Source organism: Scatophagus argus, chromosome 10 (assembly GCF_020382885.2).
Source record: "Scatophagus argus isolate fScaArg1 chromosome 10, fScaArg1.pri, whole genome shotgun sequence".
In the NCBI taxonomy this organism is placed as follows: Eukaryota; Metazoa; Chordata; class Actinopteri; family Scatophagidae; genus Scatophagus; species Scatophagus argus.
Genome location: NC_058502.1, coordinates 17,107,388 through 17,124,335, shown reverse-complemented (window position 1 = coordinate 17,124,335; position 16,948 = coordinate 17,107,388). Strand labels below are relative to the sequence as shown.

Below are 16,948 nucleotides of genomic sequence, written 5' to 3'. Positions count from 1 at the left end.
TTACTTTTATTCAGTCTTTGAACAGTACTTACTACGGGTAATGTTATGTTCCGGTTGAAAATAAAAGGTGCAAGGCTAGCAAGGAATTAATTTGTAATAAGTTTGTGATGTGTAGTACAAAATCAAAACCATCATAAAGAACTGTACAGAATATTTATTGTCATCTGTGCAAAGATGATGTTCAGCAAAATAAACCTGAACCATGATCCTGCACAAATATTTAGACTAAATTACAAAGAGACCAATGGAGAGTGTGTACGTAGAAAAATAAGTTAAAAAAAATCACAGCTGGGCAATAGATTTTTTTTCTGTCACCATAAAAATGAGCTTACAAAGGAAAGGAGCATTGTTTGGGTAATGCTCAGACCGGTCACATACACACAGCTTTATCAAGAGCTTTTTCAACACATTTTCCTCAGTGAAGTAATTTTCTCAGGAGATTAGCATTTAGCCAAAAAAAGGAAAAAAAAAAAAAAGATTTGCAGGTTTATGCACGGGTTCACAAAACCAGAAACTTGGTTGTCCAGTAAATGTTGTTTCTGGTCTGCATGCAAGTTTCCTTCACCAACATATTGGATCAATACAGGTGATGAAGCAGCAGCTAAAAAGTTGAAGTTCTACTGACAGAGACAAACCTTTAAAGAAACTCTGCAGACATCAGTTATCTTGACTCCTGTTGATGAGTCTTTGGTTGGACACTTAGCTAAAGCTGCCCTGGGGGACAGGGATGTTTTCATGAAGGTATTTCATACTGCCTTGCTCAGAGAAGTCAGCCACAGTGTGCCCTTCCCCACGAAGAACCCATTTGGTGGTCAGAAGCCCCTCCAAACCAACTGGACCTCTGGCATGTATCCGTGCTGTGCTGATACCAACCTCAGCTCCTGAAATGTAAGTAAAATTAATTCTTTTGCATCATGTTCAATCCAGTGGCTGTTTAGATCCATTTACAAAAGAACATATATCCCCATAGCTTTCACAGAGAGCATTAAATAGATGGAACCAGGAGAACCAGGATTAATCCTGTACATACCTAGACCGAAGCGGTAGCCATCAGCAAAGCGAGAGCTGGAATTCCAGAATACACAAGCACTGTCCACCTGCTGCAAAAACTGTTCAGCTGTCTCTTCATTTTCGGTAACAATGACATCAGTGTGGGAGCTGCCGTATTTGTGGATATGGTCTATAGCTTCCTGCATGCTGTCTACCACCTCGATGCAGCACTCCAGGTCTCCATACTCTGTCCTCAGAGACTTCACCTCAGATGGGCTGAAAGTCAAGTAGGATGCAAACCGGGGGCCTGCATGGATCTTCACCTGAGAGAAAGTAAGGCCGCGATGATTTATCAACCAAATACAGAAACAATCAAAAACTAATAAAAAAAAAATTCTTTCTTGAATTATGTGCTAAACTCTCTCCAGAAAATCTATTTCTAGAGCTTAAGCCTACCCACTTGACCCCTTATTTTAATGCTATGTGCAATACTACAAATTATGGAATGTTAGTGCATGTTTCTCACATGTTCTGTTCTCAGCATATCAATGATCTGGTCAAACATAGGAGTTCTCAGCAAATCTCTGTGAATAAGCAGGGTCTCCATGGCATTGCAGGCCGCAGGGTAGTCACATTTGGAGTCTCTGACTAGAATGAAACATAAATTAGTAAATGCTTATTAACTGAACACTTCCGGGTTCCCCCAACAAGTTAATAACCACACCTTTTGAGCAACATGTGAAATAAAAACAATAACAAAATATTTCTTCCACTTCCACAACTTGGAAATCACGGTCACTCTAAACCAGTCCAGAAATGACAACTACATCAAAACAGCTACACAAAGGAACCACATACCAACATTGATAGCTTTGTCTATGCTAGCATCGTTGTCTATGTAGACGTGGCAGACGCCCTCACTGTGGCCCAGTACAGGAATACCCTTGGCTGCCTTTTGGATATCCCGGACTAGTTGGGAAGAGCCCCTTGGAATGATCAGGTCAATCAACTTGTCCAGTCTGCACAGATCTTCAACTTCTTCGCGTGTGCTCACCTACACAAGATAGGGGTAAATTTAGCATTTAATTTTATTAATTAATTTAGCACATCACAGGATATCTGAGTTAATACTATAATCATGTACCATGTTAGAATAATATGATGCTTTCATTTCTTACCAGCTGAATGGCATCAGACACTCCATGAATGGCAAGTGCATCTTGAGTGAGCTGATGCAGAATCTTATTAGTATTGGATGCTTCTTTACCCCCTTTCAGCAGCAAAGCATTTCCACTGGCAATAGCCAGAGCTGACACCTAAAGTACAAAATGAAATACATGAAAACGTGAGTTTAATTTTCAGTGACAACGATCTAAAGTTTCCAGGCACAGCGTTGAAGCTGACTGACCTGTGGAAGACAATCAGGACGTGACTCAAAGATGACAAGCAGGACACCGATGGGGACAGTGATCTGTTCCAGCTCGAGGTTGTTGGCCACCCTGGTCCTCCTCAGCACCCGACCCACGCTGTCACTGGAGGACACAGCAAGCTGACGGAGGCCAATGGCAAGGCTGTTCAGTTTAGCAGTTGACAGACTCAGGCGATTGATCATAGCCTGGGACAAACGACCTATGAGGAAAAAGAATTACAAACACTTTATAGTTCCATGTGGGGAAAAAAAAGGAATGACTTCTGCCACACTTACAAGAGCCATACTGATGCACGTCAGAGCTAAGATAAACACTAACCAAAGCTGACAAACAGATGATTCGAAACTTTCTTATGCCAGTTTCCATCAGTGGAAGAGGTAAAGATGAGTGATAACCACTGGCAGAGCATGACAACTGAGTCAGTCGATTGCATGCAGCTGTGGATTAAGGCGTTCAGTGCTTCTTCACTGAGCCTCTGTACCTGATGCTATTGCTAACTCCATGTCTCTCTTGTTGGCACTGAGAATCTCATCTTTCTTCTCTGTAAGCAGCTCAGCAATACAGCAGATGATTTCCCCTCTCTGGAAAAACAAACACACACACACACCAGCCGGTATGATTGACAAACACCAGAATCAAGAATAATTAAACTCATTGTGTGTTTTACATTATACTGTGATCAGTATAATATAAAACATAATGAGTTTGGCAACCTATTGCATCCAGTTGTGAAAATTATTTTTACTCCTTTCTTTCCTCTGTTAGTACTGAGAGGGTTTTAAGTTCACATCTTTACTGAGTACTGAACAACGCTAATCCTGTCATTTAAATTAATTTAGGAATGGTATACTGGATTTAGATGACTTAATTTATAAAAATTAGTTGAGTTAAATCTTAATTCAACAAATTAAATAAATTTCAATAAATGCCATTCCTCTGAGTCATTCAAAGAAGATACATGATTCTAAACACAGCCTAAAAACAATTTGGAACCCATACAATAATCTTCATCACAGACTATGGCATTTTTAAACTCACATCAATTAGCCGGACCACATTGAGAGAGCAGGAAACTGACCTGTTCAGGGTGCAGGGAGGCCAGAGCCCTGCCTGCATGCCGAGCCATCTCCGTCTGCTGCTCCACAGTTGGACCTGGTGGTGTCAATAATAATCACATCAAACATGAAAACACAAATACAACAAGTGCATAAATCATTCCAGATGTTTGTATCCATTACCTGCAGGTTTCACTTCAGAGAAGAAGGTGCCAACTTTTTTCCCTTCCACAATGTCTGTGATGACGTGGCCTGTGACTTTGGGATGTGTGCCATTGGCAATGACAACAGACGTGCCACCCTGCAGTGCCCAAAGGGCTGCTTTTACCTAATGCAGACAACATGACAGATCATAATGCAACTTCTTCATCATTCAATCGGCCCAGTTCTGTTTACACTTAAAATATTATCCGTCATGCTGACCTTGGCTTCCATGCCCCCAAGGCCGACTCTGGACTTGGTGCCATATGTGATCGACTGCTGATCACCAGGATAGAATATATCAATGAGCTTGGCATTATCTGTTCCTGGGGGACTGTCATACAAGCCTGCAGAATAGATTTTTCTTCATCATTTTAATCCTTCACAGAATCAAAGCAGTCACATTGATATGAATATCTTATATCTAAATCAATAAACCCTTATCAAAAAAGGCCAGACAGTATACAGAAAGTTTCTGTTAGCATATAACTCACTGAAGATGTTTGTAAGTATCAGAAAACATTACATAAAACAAACTGAGTAATGTCCTGAAAATAATCCTTGGGAACACTCTAACAGAGCACCAAAATTAATGCATACATGTAATAGTAAATCATAATCAAATTAGTGATTATTTCTGTACCTTCAACATCAGACAGTGCAATTAGGAGGTCTGCTTTCATTTCAACTGCCAGCCGTGCAGCCAAGCTGTCGTTATCTTTGACACTGATTACCTGAAATACAAACAGAAATTTCATTAAGCCAAAAGGATAATCGCTGTATCAAACATTGAACTAACAGAGCAGTTTAATGTTGCTACCAGGCAACAAAGGCCTCCCAGTTCCATGCAGAACAAATAACGTACGTATTCACATCTTTCCAAAAGTAGACAACACAAGCAGGTTCATGCACAATAGCATGGCAGAAAAGAAGACCATCAGACACGGAAATAGTAGAGAACATTTGAAAAGATCAACAAGTTATATGTTAATGAGGATGGAAATGTACACGCAAAGAAGCCTGTGAATATTCTCATTCATCCAGGTCATGGTTATCTCAAGGAAATTCAATCGAATGCAACTGGACTTAGTTATTTGTCTTTGAAGACGTTTCACCTCTCATCCAGGACTAGTCCCAGCCTAGTCAAGCGAGCATCAACTGATGAAGCCTCTTGGATGAGAGGTGAAACGTCTTCAAAGACAAATAACTAAGTCCAGTTGCATTCGATTGAATTTCCTTGAGATACACGCAAAGAACAACACATCTTTCATTTATTCAAGATTTAAACAAACCAACATCACAATTATGGACAGTTTGCATTCCAAGCATGCCCTTCGGAGAGTACCCACGTTTACCCCCTGCAGATCACTGTTGGGAACAGTAGGAGCAACAACAGCATCATTGGTGTTGATGATAGGAACGATGTTCATCCGCAGCAGTTCATGGAGGGTGCTGTTCAAGTTACGACGCTTCTGCTCATCATGAAAATCCAAGTTGGTGACTAGAATCTGCATAAGAGAACAGAAATGAATAAAACTAAGTAACATTTAACTAACTTGCTGTAGGCGTGTTATTCTGTGAGGATAGTTGAAGACACACTTGTGCGGTGCAGGTGCTATACTGTGTGAACATGGCTTCATACAACGCCATCAGACCACTCTGCCCAGCAGCTGCACATGCTCGTGCCTCCAAAACTGGAACTGACTGAAAAACAGAGAAATTTCATTTAGTTAACAAGGCTATGAGCAAAATAGAACAAATGCTCATATCTGAGCATGTGACTCAAAGGGGACCAAAATTGTCAGTGTTCCAAGGTTATTATTTACCATTTCTTTGAGTTGATTCTGTCCCGAGTGCAGAGCTTGTCTGACACTCTGAGACAGGAGGATCTCATGTCTCAGTCTCTGCTTCCCAAATGCCACAGCACCACTGGTGACAATCATCATCTCCCTGCCTTGATTCTGCAGCATGGCCACCTGACAGGAAACACAAAAACAACGTCTCAAGCCAAGATCACTTCTCAGTCTAGTTCATTTTCAAGTCCTCCTTGAGTCCACACATAATATTATGCTCACATTTTATCACACAGCCATCAGCAACTGAGTTCTTCTATTGTCTGCGTTATAGGAGCTTAGTCTATTACAAGCTACTGAGGGGTTTGACCCCAGAGCGACTGATCTGACACGCTAAGTTGTCCAAATTTCCTTACTAGGTCAGGAATGAGTCCACATGTCTCATTGATTGTTCCATCATACGAGGCTGGTCGAAGTCTGTGTCTTAGCTGTCAAAAACCATTTGCCCTTCTGGGGTCGCACACCACCTGATGGCCCCAGAATTTCCATTACCTTTATATCCTTTATGGCCTGAATAACCACAGCGCCCCCTACGGTACCCACAACAAATACAAATTCACCCTGTTTCCCCATAACATTGCATTTGGCTCCTACAGTCTGCATAAACAATATTAATGTGGCGTTACCTGCTCCACTATTGAGGCCAGTCGTCCCAGTGCCAGACCACACTCATCCCGTGTCACCACAGCACTCCCAAGCTTCACTACAATGCGTTTGGCCTGCTTTAACTCACTGCGGTGTGCAAAAGACTTTCCATGGGGACGTGGGAGCGAGACTGCAGAGAAACACATTTAATCACACATCAGCATGCACCAAACAGTATTATGGCATAAAGATCAAAAAGATGGTGAGAATAATGTCCCCTTTGTGTATCACAAAGAAACTGGCTGGTTACTTACATTTAGCCTGGGAAAGCGCTCTGATGGAGACCGGACAGACACTTGACTGCCGGATTCTGGATGACAGGCGAGAGCACAAGGCCAGCCTGGCAAACATGGCACTGACACTTGAGGACAGCTGTGATGACCACACAAACCAGTGTCAGATTAACAGTGCAACAACCTCATCTGAGATAAGCAGCTTTTGGATATGATAAACAGACCGCACGGTTAGCTTAACATGTAAACAAAATAAAACATCATAAAATAAATTAATGAACATTACTCATTTGATTCTCACGTGAAAGCGTTTCATCATGCGCCATGGGGTTATCAGCACTGTGTTGGAAAGTTAACTGAACTTGACACACTGACCCAGTAAATGTGAAGTAGTTTGAATTAGTTAGTGTTGCCTTAGAAATATTGTATTGCCAGCGAAAAACCCCAGGAATTAAGTGTTATTCCAACAAATAAACTCTAACATATGTGAAGCCACTGAAGTTTGCAAATTAGGTAAGGAGTCTAGCAGTAGCTATATGTCTAGGGTTGCTATTGTCAATACCCGGGGCTAACAGACGTTAGCTAGCATTAGCTACTGTCAGCTACCACACTGACTAGCTTAGCTTCCTCGTTTCAACAAAATGAACAGAAGGTGTTTTGTAAAAATACCTCCTTACCTGACAGTGTGAACGCTACAAAACAAACCACTACACTTGAGAGTGCACTGCAGGAGACACGTAATCAGCCAGACTGGCGGTGCTTTGCTGCCACATCCACAGCCCACGTTGGGTGGGAAGTGCCGTAAAAGAGCTATGCACGAATGTTGTTACGTAAGTTATCCGGATACGTTCATGTAGTTTGGTTGGAGCGAATCAGTCTTTACGCACGCAGAAATAGTACTTTTGATGAGTGTAAAGTTACACTTCTGCAGTAATGGGAAGTACAAGCACTGGGGGTAGCGATACGCAACACTGGCTGTTCATATTTGAATTTTATTTTTAGCTTTAAAAAATGCGACCGAAATTGTGAATATCTAACTACAAACAACCGCAGATAGCTTTGAGAATTTATGAATTATTGTTTTATATTTTAAATTTTGTTTTAGAATTAACCTATTGCATTAATTATTTAAAGTGTCATTAACAAATGCCTTCCAATGAACAGCAAATTGTACAACTCATTGTTTTAATTATCCTTGAATATTACTGTAGGCACATTTTGTACACGATAATCTTAACTCAAAGGCAAACTTTATTTGTTGGTTTAAGACCTTGAGATGGAGTTGAAAACTCCCGAAAAAGGAGGTTGGTGGATTGTTCTGTCGAAGTACTGTTCTCAGAGTAAAGAATGAAGCTTCACAAATTAGTTTGTCTCATGAAATTTTAAATGACGCTGTGCTCAGGACAAATAATTGGTCATTCAATTCACTGAATCCAGTTTGTTGGAAAACTGCCATTCGATTGTGTGTGGTCTCCAGAGACTCAATGACTTGAAAAAGCTACTGCAGGATGTCAGCTCATCTTTAGTAATCTGATACTGAGGCATATCAGTGACATGTGCGTGCCAAGAGAGGCCTGTGAATCATTCATGAGCAGGAAGGCCACGGGCACGACACACTTTGAGTTGCCATAACAGGCGCAAGCAGAGGTATGGGCACTGTTGAGGAAACTTTAAAGTGTCCCGTCTGCCGGGAGTTCTTCACAGATCCTGTGACACTGCAATGTGGACATGACTTCTGTCTCACCTGTATCCAGGCTGTGTGGGAAACAGATGGGTCTAATGATGGTCCTTTCTTCTGTCCAGAGTGTCAGGTATTTCTCCCCTCTGACCTCTCTCTGGAGATAAACACCAGCCTTCAGGACAAAGTAAAGGATTTCAGTACTAACAAGCCATCGACAGGAGAGCTACGGACAACACCAAGCAGGGAAACCAAATCATCTTCAACTATCCACTGTGATCAGTGCATAGAGACGCCATCGGTGGCCATAAGGACCTGTCTGACCTGTGATGCCTCACTGTGCCAGGCTCACATCCTGTTGCACCAGCAGAGGTCTGCTCTTAGGGAGCACACAGTTGTGGAGCTGACAGGGGATCCACTGTCTCTGAAGTGCAGGGAGCACCATGATGAGCTCAAGCTTTTCTGTATGGAAGAAAGGGTCTCTGTGTGCTGTTTGTGTGTCCTGGTCGGTATGCACAAAAACCACAAAGTGTCTCAACTCCAAGAAACCTGCACAGACTTTAAGGTAAATGTTACTATTGTTTTCTCATTGGCTAATGTGTTTTCTAAATGATTACTTCTTTATTTATTTTCTATAGGCCTGTTGTATTTCTGTTTTCTGTTAGAGCATGCTAGAGAACACTATGACCCAGCTGCTGAAGAGAAGAGGTGAAGCAGAACATGCCATCAAAGACTTGGAGTCACTGTACACACAAATAGTGGTACAGTCACATACATAGTGACATACTCCTATTTTATCTTCCATTTTTTATTGGCAGAACCCCCAGTTATGTGTATTTAAATAATGTTTTTCTTTCTAGAAGTCTGCTGCAGATTACAGAGAGAGAGTGTCAGACAAATACAACAGGATTCGTGTTGTTCTGGATGGTGACGAGCGTTTGATGATGCAGATTATAGATGCAGAAGAGGCACATACGACAGAGTGGCTTGAGGCCCAGAGGGGCGCAATGGAGGCTCAGATTAAAGAGATAGACAACCTCAGAGCATCCAGCAAATCACTCCTTGAGGAGACAAATGATCTGCGATTCCTACAGGTGGGTTTTTAATAGTACCTTGTATTATGACGTATCGACATGTGAAAGTCTTGTACAAATGCAGCTGAAATAGTTTTTTTCGTACAGTAATGCACAACCTGTTTATTTTCAACAGCAAATCACAGCACGGAATCTTTGGTGAGTATATTGTCATGCTATCATCACTCTTACCGTTTCCTTTTGTCACTGTCTATCTTTTGGTACGTTTTTTGTCTTCTAATGGTTTTCAGTTGTCATTGCAGTGACCCTCCGGATTTAGCCCCAATCCAGGAAATAGACAGAGATCTGTGTGACCTTGAGAAGCTGAGAACAGTAGAGGGGCTGGTGGATGACCTCTCAATGGCTCTGTCCCAACACTTTCCACGAATGTGGTCATGTTAGTAAGAAATCTAATATTTTGCAGTCAAAAATCAACACCCACTATCTTTGTAGTTGTGTACTGAATGTAGGTTTTTATTTACAGACCTAAGTTCTCCTTCTCTGGACTCAAACACAGCCCATCCAAAATTGGAAATATCCCAGGACAGGAAACAAGTTCACTGGAGACGGCAGCCTGCCAGTGAGTCTCTGAGCACTCAGCCATATGACTCCCAGTATTGTGTACTGGCTCAGGAGAGTTTTACAACTGGCCAGCACTACTGGGAGGTCATTGTCCAGGAGAAACCTTATTGGTTAATAGGTGTGAGCACTGGGCGTGTCGATAAAAAAGATGGTACAAGTCAGAATTCCCCCAGTCTGGGTGTGACTGACTTGAGCAAGACTTCTTGGTGCATCTACCATGGAGATGGACGGTACTTGGCCTGTCATGATACCCAGGAGAAGCAGCTTACAGTGGGGAAGAGAATTAGGAAAGTGGGAGTACTGGCAAATATCCAGAAGGGGGAGCTTTCATTCTACAATGCTGATTCTATGGCCCTGCTTCACTCTTTCTGTGTGCAGTGGACAGAGCCTCTTTACCCCATGTTAAACCCATGCATAGATGTGAATGGACTGAACAGGCAGCCTCTGACCTTGCTTTGGATTAAGGAGTCGTGGGATTGGCAGGTATGAGGTAATGAGGGCAAAGAATGAACTTGGACTGGATCCTTAAATGACATGAATGAAAATTCACTGATCAAATTCAGCCTTTTAATTTTCATGTTTATTCCAATTTTGCATGCTTTTAAAGATATATGGCTGTCACACAGCCATATATCAAACTAAATCAATGCTCAAAGAATTGACATACATCTTTATTTATGAGAAGCTAGAGCTAAGATGATGAACATGCATTTCTCATTAACAATAACAATGGGAGGGAAAGCAAGGTTTACTCTATTATGATGTTTAGATGTCATATTATTGTGATTGTATAGTGCTGAAGTTTTGCACTGTTAAGGAAAAAACATAAATCAGAATAGATTTTTCAACCTTTTACTCTAGGCTATGGTGGTTGTATCTGTATTACTGTTCTATTGTTTGCAGTTGTCACTTACATTGGATTCAAACAGCACGTTTGTTCTGTGGTAAAGTCTTTTTGTTCAGTCAGCTGCTTAGCAGCTCTCATGTTTGACTTGATTTAATTCAGGAAATAAATGACCCATGTGTAAACTACTGGCTTGCTCTATGTGCAACTGTCCCTTTGGTCAGACCATGGAGAACATGCGCGTATCCATTCTCACTTGTCAGTGGTACTACATACTTGTTGCCGTGCAGCAAACAAACAAACCCACGGAAGCCAAATAACATGGCAGAACAGAAGAGACTTAATTCTGTTTCTTTGACTATTCATGCATTATAGTAGTCCTCTGTGGACATAAATACCTACTTTCCGAAATCTTGCATAACCCAAGACTTAAAAGCTGGAGCGTGTTTTGTTTGTTTGGTTTATTAAAAGGTGAAAAGCCGGATGACAGACAGCTAATACATGTGTAAAGAAAAACTACATTTTTACCATGTTACATTATCATTTTACACACATTCCAGTACTGTGACTCCTGAATCTTGAGTTGCCATTGTTGGGTCTGGCGAGGGCATTTTATTGACTGCATATAAAGATGGATGATATGACAGCTCCCCAAAAGTGAAACCAAACATCCTGATCGCCCCTTGGTGTCTGGCTACCCTATAGGTCATATACTCACCACCTCCATGTTAGCAGGTGGGACATAAGCCAAACTAGAAACTCAAAGAACATGTCAAATAATTGTTTCCCCCTAAAAATGGTGTCTGTTACTTTAGGCAGTTGTCATCACGCTGATGTAAGACTGAAACATTTATCAGCATGGTCTAAATAACCACTCACTGATGTAGGACTTACTGTTCTGGCATCAATTATGCATTTGACCCCATTTCTCCAAGCAATGTTGATAAATCCCCATATTGTCATAGTTTTTTTTCCTTTACATTCATCTCCCATCTCACTACAGTTCTAAAATAATTCCTCCTGAGAGACCACTGACAAATACTTTGCTTTGATTAATAATAAAATATGAAAATATGACACCTTTTCCCTGCTCAGGCCAGTCACATTTTAAATTTATTGTGTCTTCTTCTTCCTTTTCCACACACACACATCATTAATATAACCTTTTAGCTCATCCTTGGCCAGGATAAGAGTAAATCTTCAAGGAAAAACATGGAAATATGGCATTCAGTTGTACAGAGAAAGCTTGGACTTTAGCATTGGAATTTTTTAAAATGATGGTGTAGAGCCGAAAAGGCACACCTGCACAAAACACAAAAGTTAAATCACAATGAGTAAGACTTACTCCATACATAACCAAGTCCTAATGGCTACACTTTCTGTTGTGCTGCTGAGTAACAGAGGCTTCTTATGGAGATGCTGCTTGAGTCTTTGACTTTATCCAGTCCAGGAAGTGAATGACTCGTGTGTAGACCCCAGGCTTGTTCTTCCTACCACACTGGTCTCCCCAACTCACCACACCATAAACAACACTGGCGTTGTTTTGATTACAAGTCAGTGGTCCTCCAGAGTCGCCCTGGAACAAGAACAAACAGCTGACCAGATTGCAGATGCAGTGTTGCACACAACTATTTTAAGAACTTACTCAATAAATAATCCATGCACTTTTTGAATGATAGCACACACTTAATTGGCAGCTTTCCTCTACTGACCTGGCAGGAATCCACCCCTCCCTGTAGGTGGCCAGCACAGAACATGCTATTATCCAGGACACTGCCATAAACAGTGGGCTCAGAGCACTTTTCCTGGTTGATCAGCAGTACATTGGCCTTGAGTAGATGATTGGAACCATAGTCAGCTAGAGATATGAGGTGGAAAATTTCAATTTTGACAAAACAGAAGAAAGGCAATAAAATTGTAACAGAGGTAGTTCCTCATTTCATTGATTAAAGATTCAAGATTTATGGGGTCTGTAGATCTGGCTGGTTTTATTTTGAGGCGCAACATGTAAAAGGGGCCTTACATTCCTCAGTGGCACCCCATCCAGAAATGGTGCACTCCGTGCCATCAGGCAGTTGGGCGTCAGGCAGGCACGCAGTCTTCACAAACTGGGTCTCATTGGCACAAACTCCATTGGTACCACTCAGTCTCAACAAGCCTGAGTGCAGTTTGGATAAAAATCAAACAAAAAATGAAATGATAAAGTATTTGATGTCTTGTATTTTTTTTACAGCAACCCCATGCCTTTGTTGTTATTTTAGAGTTTACTTTATCAATCATATTTGACTCTTTCCCTAATTGGTGACACTCTCACACCCAATCATTGGTTAACTAAAAAAGGATCAAGATGCAGATTTAAAATGCTGTCAGTAAGATCTTTGATTTAGATATTCTAATATTGTTGTTACTGTCAGAGCTCATTTTTAGATAAGATTGGAAAGACACATGAATTACCTATGTCGTTGTAAACAGCTGCAGGCGTCTCCCTGTAGTTTTCATGTACAATAGCTTCCTCAACTTTTATAGTTTGTTCTGTGGGCTCATCCATGTCCAGTGACAGACCTCCCACAGCCACCTGCATGTCCTTGCTCTTATCACTGTTCAAACACAAGCAACACGTGCTTCAATAAAGATTGAGACCACATATGAAGGCTATTGTATAATCAGCCAATGTTTGAGATTTTTGTTTGTTTGTTTGTTATCTCAGATTCCTAGTCATTGTGATTGTGCTTACATGCAGTGTCCGGCTGTCAGTACCCAGCAGCTCTCAATGAGAACTCCTCCACAAGTGTGTTTGAAGGCATGGTTGGAGTTCTTTGGCCTCACTTGCAGAGACACCTGCCAGGGAATAGCCCCGGGATTGACCTTCAGGCCCCCAAAGATTCGGGTAATGGCCTTTTTTGGCTGAGGCTTTCCACAGGTGGAGAACTGTTGCGGTGGCACGGTGCCATTGGTGATGTCAGAAGCATTAGTGGGAATAACAGGAGGTTGTGGAGCCTCAGTGGGCTTCTCAGGCGTCAATGGTTTGGTGGTCACTGGCTTGGGGGCTGATGTAGGTTCAGCTTTTGTGGGCTGGGGTTTGGGAGTGGTGGGACTGGGATCTGGAGGGACAATTGCAGTTGGTGCCACATCTGAAAATACATACAAGAACATGGCAGAAGATGTGAACAATTTTTGTTGGCTACACTCATAATCAGAAAGTTCTCTGAAGCTTCAAAGCTAACCTGTCGGTTTAGGACACTCTGTCACATCACAGTAGTCCCAGAACAACCTGTGACCTCTTCTGAAGAAACACCAGGGCATGTGGTCTCCATCTGGGTTTCTGCATCATACAAAATGTAAATCAACTTTTTTAAGTAGATGTCCCCTGCTATTTGAATGCACATGTTTCTTTTCTCCTGACCTGCAGAAGTTGTGAGGGCCAAGTCCATCTTTGTCCTCAAAAGATGTGAAAGGATTAACTCCTCTCTCCAGGATGAAGTGAGAGTTCCAGTAGAGGCATTCATCTCCATCATCTGTCTCACTCACATTGCCACGGTATGACTCTCCATCATCCACATAGCAGTCATCTGGGCCTAGGAAATATTCAATTCAAGGATTCAAGGATTCTTTATTGTCATTTCACACATGTGGTGGAACGAAATTAAACCTACAAAATATGTAACTGCTATAAATATAAAACAACACTATATAAATGTAAAAGCAATCAGAATAAAAAAATATAAATAGTGTCAGGGATGACAACTAGAGGGAGGGTGATATATATATGTGTGTGTGTGTGTGTGTGTGTGTGTGTTGGGGGAGGGGGTTAGCAGCAGAGGCTACAGAGGTCCTCCAGAGTTCAACAGTCTCACAGCTGGTGGTCCTGCTCTTAATGCTCCGCAGCCTCCTGCCTGAGGGGAGAGGAGCAAACAGTTTGTGTGAGGGGTGGGTGGGGTCCTTCATGATGCAGGAGGCCCTTTTCCTGCATCTGGAGGTGTAAATGTCAGTGGTTGTGGATAGGTTGCGTCCCACAGTCTTCTGTGCAGCTTTCACCACCCTCTGCAGAGCCTTCTTCTCTGCTGCAGAGCAGCTGCCGTGAAACACAGTGATGCAGGAGCACAGAACGCTCTCCACCACACATCGGTCAAAAGATGTCAGGACTGAGCTCCCCAGTCCTGCACGCCTCAGCCTCCTGAGGAAGTAGAGGCGCTGGTGTGCCTTCCTGATGAGGCAGGAAGTGTTGTTGCGCCAGGTGAGGTCGTCCGTTATGTGGACACCCAGGTACCGCACACATATACCACACACGGTGACTATATGAGCTATGATGATGCAGATATTGGGCAAGGAAAAGGAAAAACAGCAATGCAGGGTGTAGTATTTACCAACACGGCAGAAACGTCCTCTGAACCCTGGAGGGCACTGGCAGTCAAAATCATGACCATCCCTGATGCACTGTCCACCATTCTTACATGGATTAGGCTCACACACTGAAACTGTGGAGAAAAACAGCTAAAATGAATGCTTGCTTTAAAGGAAACTTTGGAAAAAGGCATCCCATAGTTTTTGGACAAAGAAATACTCCTTACAGCTTGTGCAGCGTGGAGGCTGGAAGGGCTGTTTGCATTTGCACTCATAGAATGGGGGAGATGAAGTCAGCACACATTCTCCACGCCCGCATATACCCTTCCTACAACGTTTTGGACCTGATAACACAATAGTTTAATTGCATTTTTGCTCACCAGTCTGCAGTCCTATATTGTATGGAAAAGGGACATTATATTTTCAAACCTTTTTCGCATTTCCTTCCCTTGAAAGGTTTGGGACAATCACATTTGAATTTTTTCTTGCTTTTCTGCTCACACTGTCCGTTGTTAAGGCAAGGATTTGGGTTGCATTGGCCTGAAAAATGGCAAGAGTTAAGTGGAGAATGAGAGATTTAAATTAGAGCTTTCCAGCGTCATGTAGCCAATGGAAAACATGTGGCACTGCACAGAATGATAATAGTTTGGCAGAAACAAAAGTATTAACTCTCTCACCTTCTGGTTCCTGAAGTTCAAAAAGCCACTCTGAATCACTGTGGTCATCATCTTCATCCTCATCACCACTTCTCTCTTGGATCTCAAAGAAGCTATCTAAAAGAATATTTTTTTCTTTATTAGATATAAAGCATTTATGGTCTTCATCTCTTTCTTACCTTGTAAAACTTGTATATATTTCAGATTTAGGGGGGAGATATGCTGCATACTGTAAAAAAAAATTACATGAATCATTGTACCTTTGTAGGAGATTCTCTTCTTCTCTCACTGTTTTTGTATGCTATCATCACCATGACACCATGAGTGTTGTTCAAGTTCTACCTAACAGTGACACCCAAAGCTTTTCAACCTCCTCTGGATCCACACTCTTGTGTTTTACAGTCTTCATTTATCTCATTAATAATTTGCATATATTGTGTGTTGCATTTTTTTTTCTTATCTATTCTGACATCAATGACATGACATCAATCTATGTCATGATTAAAGGTTCCCTACACTGTTGCTCTTTTATTTGAATCAAGTGTCCAAGGACCAAACTTTGATGTCTCCCAAGGCAAACTGTAATTTATGATTCTGTGCTGTATAAATCAAATTCACTGGATCTGACTTCTATATGTAATATATTAAGAAATAAATACAAAGAAGCTCTTACCTTCTGTTATGTCCTTAAATGTTCCTTTCTTGCCACGTTTAGAATGTTCATGATCATGATCATGATCATGATGGTGATGACGATGCTTCTTGTGCTTCTTAGGTTTTAGCTGTATCATAATTTGACAGCACAACATAAGACTGATAATAATAAAAATAATGTGCAGTTGCTAGGATTTTGTTAACATTTCTGAACTCAAATTTTCTTTTTAAACAGAAAAATGGAGAACAAGCTCTACTGCATTTTATTCTCAGCAAAATGCATTATCAAACTTTGCAGCACTGTAAATAAGAGCCAATGCATTTCCACATTGTTACACAGTTACTGTATAATTTAGGTAGTAAATACATACTTCAGCAGGTATGAGGAGCACTGCTAAGAAGAGGCAAAAGAAGAGGAGCTTGAAGTTCATGATGACAGTGAATCAGAAGACATCCAGGAGAGTAAAATGAGAGTGCGCTGTCTGGCAGATCACTCACGCTTTCTAAATATTTGTGAAAGTACTTTAACCTTTGATTCAACGGGGGTGTCTGGCATCCATCCCTAGTACTGAGTCAGTTATATTGATTTTATCTCTGCTCTTGGATAGATATTTTTCTAGTGAAAATATGCAAAACACTACTCATGTTAGCACTTGCAATGAACAAATGAATGGTGCAAATTCAGCAATACCAGCACCCCCACCATAATTTTT

General features: G+C 41.5%; 3 protein-coding genes across 4 annotated transcripts; 1 reads left to right on the top strand and 2 right to left on the bottom strand.

The window, feature by feature from the left end:
- Positions 1–139: 139 nt before the first annotated feature.
- LOC124066231 (delta-1-pyrroline-5-carboxylate synthase-like) lies at positions 140–7,222 on the bottom strand. Its single transcript, XM_046402477.1, has 17 exons — positions 7,085–7,222; positions 6,429–6,546; positions 6,156–6,304; positions 5,503–5,652; positions 5,276–5,380; positions 5,026–5,184; positions 4,320–4,410; positions 3,899–4,023; positions 3,659–3,803; positions 3,499–3,572; positions 2,902–3,001; positions 2,399–2,619; positions 2,169–2,306; positions 1,849–2,044; positions 1,517–1,638; positions 1,031–1,313; positions 140–881 (listed from the first exon to the last, which is right to left on the bottom strand). The coding sequence occupies exons 2-17, from the start codon at positions 6,523–6,525 to the stop codon at positions 700–702; spliced, it is 2,337 nt and encodes a 778-aa protein (XP_046258433.1). The 5' UTR covers positions 6,526–6,546; positions 7,085–7,222; the 3' UTR covers positions 140–699.
- On the top strand, positions 7,115–10,919 carry LOC124066234 (E3 ubiquitin-protein ligase TRIM41-like). Of its 2 annotated transcripts, XM_046402489.1 has the most exons (7): positions 7,115–7,237; positions 8,211–8,650; positions 8,751–8,846; positions 8,946–9,179; positions 9,295–9,317; positions 9,422–9,555; positions 9,643–10,919. In XM_046402489.1, exons 1-7 carry the CDS (start codon positions 7,228–7,230, stop codon positions 10,227–10,229), a joined length of 1,524 nt encoding a protein of 507 aa, XP_046258445.1. In that variant the 5' UTR covers positions 7,115–7,227; the 3' UTR covers positions 10,230–10,919. The 2 variants fall into 2 exon arrangements, with proteins under 2 accessions (XP_046258445.1, XP_046258444.1); XM_046402488.1 differs by lacking the exon at positions 7,115–7,237 and having other exon boundaries at positions 7,348–8,650.
- A 760-nt stretch (positions 10,920–11,679) lies between these two features.
- On the bottom strand, positions 11,680–16,755 carry LOC124066232 (hyaluronan-binding protein 2-like). Its single transcript, XM_046402478.1, has 13 exons — positions 16,607–16,755; positions 16,255–16,363; positions 15,603–15,698; positions 15,355–15,465; positions 15,153–15,269; positions 14,949–15,059; positions 13,988–14,159; positions 13,809–13,906; positions 13,319–13,715; positions 13,039–13,181; positions 12,608–12,742; positions 12,297–12,442; positions 11,680–12,160 (listed from the first exon to the last, which is right to left on the bottom strand). Exons 1-13 carry the CDS (start codon positions 16,664–16,666, stop codon positions 11,993–11,995), a joined length of 1,863 nt encoding a protein of 620 aa, XP_046258434.1. The 5' UTR covers positions 16,667–16,755; the 3' UTR covers positions 11,680–11,992.
- Positions 16,756–16,948: the final 193 nt, after the last annotated feature.